The 8686-nt window shown below is 37.2% G+C and overlaps 1 protein-coding gene across 1 annotated transcript; it reads right to left on the bottom strand.

The window, feature by feature from the left end:
- Positions 1 to 6338: 6338 nt before the first annotated feature.
- LOC147272974 (BTB/POZ domain with WD40/YVTN repeat-like protein) lies at positions 6339 to 8106 on the bottom strand. Its single transcript, XM_086228655.1, has one exon. The coding sequence runs from the start codon at positions 7977 to 7979 to the stop codon at positions 6555 to 6557; it is 1425 nt and encodes a 474-aa protein (XP_086084781.1). The 5' UTR covers positions 7980 to 8106; the 3' UTR covers positions 6339 to 6554.
- Positions 8107 to 8686: the final 580 nt, after the last annotated feature.

Below are 8686 nucleotides of genomic sequence, written 5' to 3'. Positions count from 1 at the left end.
TCTCTCTCCTCAACCGAGCCAACCACCCCCTCTCTCTCCCCTCCCATCTCCTCTCTCTCTGCCTCACACTCTCTCTCTCCCAGAAACCCCAGCCCCGACCCGCCCCGCCTCGAGCTCCACCCTCGTTCAGATCTATAAGAGAAAGAGAGAGATTGAGCTGGTGGCCGGAGAGGGGAGAGAGGTGGGTGGGTCACTGGGGGAGGCGGAGGGAAGAGGGCTAGGGGCTGGGCTTGGGCTGGGGTTTCGGGGAGAGAAAGAGAGAGGAGAGAGGCGTGGAAAGAGAGGGGATGGGTCGGGGGCGTGGTGGCTGGGGTCAGAGGGGTGGGTGGGTCTCGGAGGGAGGGGTGGGAGGCGGAAGGAGGCTGCAAGCTAGCCTGCAACTCCATTTTTTTCTTTATTTTTTTGATTTTTTATTTTATTTTTGAGTTTTTAATTTTTAATTTTTTTAGTTTTTTTAAATAATTATTTCATTTTTTATTATTTTTTGTCTATGTGGCATTTTTTAAAAAGTATGTGAGTGTGCCACGTATGCAATTAACGGCAGGCCTGATGGAATAGTTGACGGAGATACTTGGGTGTGCAAAATCAGTAGTTAAGGTACCTCCAAGGAGTTAAATTTCGATTTTCAGGGGTATCGAAATTTTAATATGCATTCGTCAAGATTTCGCCGAAATTTCCAAAATTTCGACGAAATTTTGCTCTCACCGCTTCTCTGTCTTTGGCAAAATGAAACAATTCAAACAACTGAACAATCAAACCCAGCCAAACGAAAATAAACCCAGCCAACTAGCCCAACTCTTCGCTCACTTAATTGCACAAACCCAACCAACTCCGACCAGATCTCGACAACCCAAGAGAAGGAGAAGAAATGGGGGAGGAGAAGAAGGAGAGGAGAAGAAGAAAGGAGGAAAAGATGTGACTGGGCAGGGAGAGAGATGAGAGGGAAGAAGTCACGGCCGTAGGACCCAAAACATATAGTTTGATTTCAAAATACATCACAGATGCAAGAAGAGAGTTGCTGAGTGGGGAAGATGCCGAGAGGAAATAAATGTAATGACAAATAGTAATGTTAGTATAAAATAAAAGAAAGAAATGGGCTTTGTTGTTTTGGCCCTTTCGGGAGATAAAAGAGAAAAGGAGATGGGAATGTGGGATTGGCTAGATAGAGAAATAATAAAATAAAAATAAGATTAAATAAAAGAAAGAAAAAGATTTGAAAAGTGAAAAAGTGAACAACAAATAAAGAAAGGAGTCAAAGGACTCACGGGAAGGAAAAGGAATAAAAGAAAAAAAAAAAAAAAAGAGGGTTAAGGGGTTGATTGGGGTTTGGGGTATTTGGGCAATTGGGCAATTGGAATGAAAAAAAAAAGTTTGGAGTTTCGCTTAGTTGTTTTTAAATTCTAAATTCTAATATATTTCTATATAAAAAATAATTAAAAATACCCTAAATGGCCTAAACTCTAATATCTTATACCATATCATAAACAATATAGAGTATAAATTATAAAGTATATAAGGTTTAGTATATAGATTATAGAGTATAAAGAATATACTAATTTTATTTATTCATTATGCTATTTTATTTAACAGTATTTGTCTCCAGCGCGCATTATATTTATCTTATATAATATAAAACCTACTATATAATTAGATTTCTTCAATATTTTTTATCAATGTAGTAGATAATATGTTAAATAAACATATGGTAAAGTTTCGTTCAAAATTTCCGTATTTTGATAGCAGTTTCCGTCGTTTCTGTCTAATTTTTGTCGAAATTTAAAATTTCTCGAAATTTCCATCGAAATTTCCTCGAAACCCGAAATTTTATTCCTTGGGTACCTCTGAGCAACTTTTTTTTTTATTGGGGTACTCAAGTGAACAAGGGTATATACTTGAGGTACCTGCATGTAATTTGCCCTAATAAATATATACACTTATTATGTGAAAGCTTTACTCCCAGTTAAGGCGGGATTCCGGGTAAAAAAAAAAAAGACGGGATTAGTTGCCAAAAATTCCATTAAGAACAAGATTATCACATTAATCATAAGAGTTGGTAGAGGCCTGCGTGTAAAATCTGATGAAGCTTTATAGCACTAATGTGGTGGAACTTTAGGCAATTGGAAGATGGAAGAAGTAATTTGTTCATAATTCTTTTTGATGATGGGCTGGCATTATGTCCAAATTTAATATGATGATAATAATTGTACCGATGATTAGTATATGAGCAGTGAGCTATTGCAACCGTTCAGATTATCCAATTAAAGATTATAAATAGGGCAATTTTATAAAATAACCCTTTTTAATAAGAGACTTACTTTAATTGCATTGGCAGAAAAACTCTTACATTTCATAGCTACAAAAATACCCATCATGGTCGACAAAGTTGACAAAAAATGGCAGCAATAGCCGGTTCATCTTTTGATGAACAACTCGTATATGAAAACCTAGAGCTGCTTTAACAAAAAAAAAAAAAAAACGAAAACCTAGATATGCAAGTATGCAACCCATCATCTTCATTAAATTGACCTAACTTTTAAGTGAAAATCTAGAAAATTAATGCTAATAATCAAATTTCACTAACAAATCTAACTTTTATTACTTCAATCAATGTAAATTACACAAAACTCAAATTTAAATTAATTCAATATAAGCAAAACCTAAAAAAATAAAACAAAGAAAAACATGGCATATCTGCAAGAACAACTGCAACAATAGACCCACCACCACCACCGATCTATGAACACAGCAAAAGACCCATCATCTTTGCTTCGAGATTGACACCGTCAAAAAGAGCTCATCAAAGAGAGCTAAACAAAGAGCTCACCAAACACAGCAAAAGACCCACTATGGCTCTCGAATCCATGACCTTAATCTCTTGTCGGTAAGGGTATTTTAATATTTTTAAGTGAAAAAATAGTTAGAAAAGTAAAAATTCTCTCACCTAAGCTAAACAAGTAAGAGGAGTATCAAAAGAGGTCATTTAGTGTAATTTCCCTTATAATAAATATATGGGTCTTTTTCTCCTGTCCTAAAAGATTAGAGATGTTACATCAGTCAATGACTCAAATCACCCACCTTGGTTATTTGCATAGCATCATCCTTGTGAAGCTATCCCTCAATAATTCATATATTGCAGAGGCCCCCATGTTTCCATTGTGAGTGTGGCAAATATAACCTCCCAAGCAAACACTCTGTTAAAGTACTTTAAAAAAAAAAAAAACAAAAAATAGACAGCCAGGAGTGGCTAATTTTGTTTAGGATTTTTTAAAAGGAAATTAAAAAATGATAAAAGGGCAAAAGTGGAGCTTCTTGAGTGCATTTAAAAGTCTCCAAAGTATGGATACGGTTATCTAACTTAATACCTATAGTAATCGAGAAAAACTTGCATATAACAAGTGCTCATACTATTTCTCACAATAAATGATTATGTGACTAACATCATATGAGGAAATTTCGTGAGAATGTAAGTGTGTACACACACCCGTTAAGTGCAATTTTTTCTTGCAATATTCTAAGCGGGGAGTGGGGAGATAACTTGTGGAGCCTTCTAAAGTCTAAACATTACCAACTTCAGCTAGGGATTGGATTGTATACTAATATACGTACAAAGCTCTGTGGACAGCGAGATCTTGCAACTCCAAAGAGTAGAGCATTTACCCCACATTCAGTATCAGAGTCCTCTCTCTCTCTCTCTCTCTCTCTCTCTCTCTCTCTCTCTCTCTCTCTCTCTCTCTCTCTCTCTCTCTCTCTCTCTATAGGCTTGAACCTCATTTGTAAGTTTGTAACAAAAAAGGCAAAAGAAAAAAAGAAATTAATAATTACACAGCTCCACTTGAAAAGTGACTGAGTAAATTAATCTTGACAGAAGTGTAAATTTAGGTGACTACCAAACTGTAATAACTAAAAACTACAAGAATTAAAGTGAAATAAGACCAAGATTACAGGATAAAACACTTCTGCAATTTGTTGATGGCATACAATGACTGCAGTAATTGTAAAAGCTCTCTAAAAGTGTAAGCAGTACCTGCCACCCCATTTAGAAACGATAACAGAAAATATATATTTTTACAGAAACTTACAGCAAAGCTTTTTTGGCAGGGATTTTGAAAAAGCCTAACTTAATCCAACCAAACTTAGAACTCAAGCAGAGGACAGTAAATGAACACACAAGAAGCATTAAAAGGTCAATGATAGTGCTAGAAATATTTGATTATTTTTAAACAATTAGTTAACAATGATCTAAATTAACTATGAACATCACTAACAAAATACAAACTAGAATTCTGGATATGACTGATAACGTTTCTTGCACATATTTTATTCTTTTCTGCCAGGTCACAAAGTACCCAAAAATCTTCAAAATTAACTGATAGCGTTCTTGCACATGGTAGTGAAGTCCATGAAGCATTTGCAGCTAATTTTTGCACATAGATGACAAGCCAATTATTTAAATAACACAACAAGGTCCTTCAGAATCATTGTATAGAGACAAATGATACCCAAGAGTATGAGCTGGCAAACAAATGAGCCTCACCCACCCACCATATTCACTCAAGCTGATGTAATAGAATGCAACATAATAACATACTCTTTACATAACTAGTTGAGTAAATTGAACAAATTAAGATCCAATGTAAAGCTTAGTAATGCCTTCTTTGCGGCCATAAAAACTTATCGTTTCCTACTAATCCAGTCATCTTTAGAACCTTCAGTCCAAAACCACCATTTGGGCTATAAACAACCAAAAATATTCATTCTTTGTTTAAGGATTGGATTTCCAATCTTGAAACAGTAGTTCAGGACCTATATATAATCCCTATAATTTATAGGTTATCAAAATTCTGCCAAATTTACCAATCTGACTTGTTGCATGAACTGAATTAGAGGAATTATCCTATTTTCCGTTTGTTGACTCAGTTAAGAAATCAGAATCCTGAAGAAAAAGAAGTTTGCATAGAAAAGTTCTTATGAAGTAAGAATGATGACATACCTCACCTATGCATCACAACGCTTGATTTGTGTTGTAGAACCACAACATGCTGATATTGTGACACTTCTCAAGGGGGTAACAAGTTTTGATTCTATAGTTTCCCTAAGTTTTAATAAAGATGCCAATGAGAAGGCTTACTTTCTTACATTCTTACAACTAGCATCAACCTAATCAGTAATCACCATCTAAAACCCTCCCAACTTCCAAGCCAACGATGAGATTGGCCCATAAATAATAGACAATATATAGTAATAAGACAACAATATATGTATCACAGTTTAACTGAACAAAGCAAGTTGTAAAGTTAGCGAAATAAGATGGATAATGACAACATCAATTTTATCATCTGAGCAACTACCAAGTCCTCATGCTTCTTAGTCTGGCAGTGGCACATCTAAAACAAAAGCCAGAATGTAATATAAAAATGCAGAATCAGCACAGATGCACAACCTACCTGACTTTGCCACAACTGTGGTGCCTCCAACATCTCCCTTTCCACCTTCAAACAGCTCCCCTTTCGTCAAAGCTTCAAATTTCAAATTTGAAAATTGTTTCCTTTCAGCTGCCTTTTCTTACCTTCTTGAGTATTTTTCTTCCTTTTTTTCAGAAATCTGTGTAACCCATCTTTTACCAAGAAATATTTGCAATTTGTGGTCAAAGACACTATGACTCATATTATCAGACAGAATAGAGAAAGAAAACAAAATCTTTGAGAAATTTTATTTATAAATCAAAAGAACAAGCTACAACATTTGAAACAAAACTATATTCTCATAGCTACAATTTTTGTAAACAGTGTCTTTATTAAAAAATCCCACATGTTTGAAGATAAATATTGGCAGAAGCTGACATATGTATACAAGAATTGATAATTTAATATCAGAAAACTTGTAACAGAAAATGCACTGCAATTAGCACGATGAGGAACATTCCTGTAGACATTGAGAACTAATAAATAACAGGTAAACATCTAAAAGAGAACATCAAGAAAGATAAATATTGATAATATTGATCTATTAAATGTTTGAACATGTGTGAATAGCCAAATTAGAAAGAACAAGCTCATCCTCTACCTAAACAGAGTTTGCTACACCATGATAATGAAAACCTTAAAACCGATTATTCCAAACCACAAAACAGAATCATTCTAAATGCTAAGCAGAACATATCATATTTTAACACCAAAGATCTCCACAAGCACAACTTGTAAATTTATTTCCCAGCGTGTACGATCATTAATAACAGAAATAATGCCTGCAACTTGTCAATGCAGGTTCACAAGAAAGAAGGGGTAAAGAAGCCTGCAACTTGTCAATGCAGGTTCACAAGAAAGGAGTAAAGACAGCAATTGTTGGAACATCATGAATAACTTTAATTCATAAATTCGTTGAATAAATCATTTATAAACAATTGATAGACTTGATGATGAGCACATAAAAGAATGGTAGACTTGAAAAGCTACAAGATAATTTACAAACAAATCAAGCTAAATATCAATGTTACAAAAAAATTTGACTAATTCTGAACGATCAATAATCCCCAATCTATCAATTCCAACTTGGGATCAAAATCCTCTAACTGAATTCTGCCAGACCTCAACATTTTGCTGATCCTTCCTGGTTACAAACATCTTGTTCCCTCCAAAAGCAAAGTCGGTTATCCTGGAACCTCCCATATCCTTCATTCTCCCCATTAAATTCTTCCTGAAGTGCCTGTCCTCTAACCCATTTACACTGCTCCTCTTAGATCCCACCACTACCTCTGACCACAGCTCCATATCCCCTCCCTTACTACAAAACACTTGGTTTCCATGGCTTTCAATCTTGCACCCAGCGCCATCCTTCTTGCCATTAGCCACTTTCCTCTTATCACCAAGGCAAACCCATGGATTCTCAGTACCTAAAGATCTCAAATCCGCGAAGAACATCTCGCCGGAATTCACACCAACCTTGAATATTGCTGACAAGTTATCAGAAACTGTGACATCTGAAAAGCAATCAACTTTCTCTTTTATCTCCCATACTACATTCCCAGACCTTGTATCCCAAAATTTAATGTTGCCAGAGACTCCTGAAGGTCCACTGTGAGAACCAGACGCCATTAACAGACTATAACCCGGAACCCAATTCAATTTAGTGGCCGGTATTGCTGAATCAATATCTGCACCAAAGATTTCATTATGACCAATCTCATTAACCGGGCTCAGGCTATTTAAATCGTAAATCATTATCGAATTCGAGTTCCTCCGGACCGATTCGAAACTAGCAAAGAGAAACTCAGGTGAGGATCCAATTCCTTGCACTGTGGAGCCAGACCGAGTCACATTCTCCCAATTCAGAGTCTGTCTCAAAAACCCATTTTGAAGATCGAGAATTTGGAGTCCCGAGAAGTCGGTGGCCCCGGCGGCGACTACCGTGGGCGTCAACGCCAGCATCGAATCCACAGCGGTGAATTGGGTCAAAATCGTCGACTTTTTCCTCAGCGACCAATCAAACGACGTGATTTTGCTGCCGTGAGCTACATGGACCGAGCCAAACGGCGTCGTGGCGATCACAGACGGTGTGTCCCGGCCATTCAAGGGCAAAATCAAAGACCTCTCGAGGTTAAACGCATCGAAATGAGATGGGTTCGACAGCGAATTCATCAAAAACGATTCAATCCCATAAAATTGGGATTCGAAAATTAGGTCTTGGAGGTCCAAAGATTTGGCCTTGGACGGCAAATTACCAGTTCGGAGAAGCGAGAGGAGGATCGAGAAGAGCTCCGGGTCTCGATCGATGAAGGGAGGAGTGAGTTGAGCTGAGGAGGCCGAGTCGGAAATCCGAGAAAACAACGAGTCTGGTCCGGCTAAGGTTAGGGTTTGCTTGGTGGTCTGAAAGAGCTGGCCACCCACGTCTATGGTGGCTATGTTGGACTCCGACTTGTGCTGCTTACTAAACCCAGTTTGGGAAAACACTGATTCTGAAAAAGGCGGCATGGTTTTGATCATGTTCCCGAATTGCCCTTCGGAACCCTAGTGAAACGCTGATCTCGAGCAGTGAGAGGGAGGGGCAGGATCGGAAAATCGAAAAAAGCAGCGGTGGCTGTGGAGGCCGAGGTGGTCGTTGTTGAATCAGGAAATGGTGGGCTTTATATAAGAAGATGACTGAAGGAGCTTTCTTTTACTTCTAGAAGGTCAGACCGGAGAAAATGCTTGGGTGTTTGTTTCGCGAGAAAATGTGTTGTAAAGGTCAATGAGAAAAAACGTGGGGAAAAAGTATCTTAGTGGCACCAACAGATTTGTGTTGCTGGGAAACTTCTATGGTTACTGGTCCTTCTATATGTGTGTAGCATAGCCACTTTTTTCTATACATTAACTAAAATGTGGAAAACCTCAACGGCTCAACAATATAGTACATTTTTTAATTAAAAAAAATTGAAATTTGCTGGAATTGACCTTGTAGTTTTAATAAATTTTGCTGGCGGGCTGGTTGTTGGTATGTTGCAGCCTTCCAACTTGGACCAACCATGTTGCAATTTTGGTGCTTTATTTAGGACCTTTCTTTTGTCTTATACTTAAAGTAAAGGATCCTTAAGTATAGTTTCCCTCTAGAAGGAAGAAAGGCATCTAGTTGTCGAACTTGTAACATGTTTACTTATTATATTGGGAATCAGAATAGAAGTGGATCATTTTAAGTAGTGGACTAAAGTTTATTT

Source organism: Dryas octopetala, unplaced genomic scaffold (assembly GCF_963921425.1).
Source record: "Dryas octopetala unplaced genomic scaffold, drDryOcto1.1 SCAFFOLD_82, whole genome shotgun sequence".
NCBI classification, from domain to species: Eukaryota; Viridiplantae; Streptophyta; class Magnoliopsida; order Rosales; family Rosaceae; genus Dryas; species Dryas octopetala.
The sequence above is the reverse complement of the archived record's forward strand: the minus strand, read 5'-3'. Positions and strand labels throughout refer to the sequence as shown.

Bases quoted from the DNA above. Each gene is read 5' to 3' on its own strand.
- LOC147272974 (XM_086228655.1), bottom strand. From the start codon at position 7,979: ATGATCAAAACCATGCCGCCTTTTTCAGAATCAGTGTTTTCCCAAACT.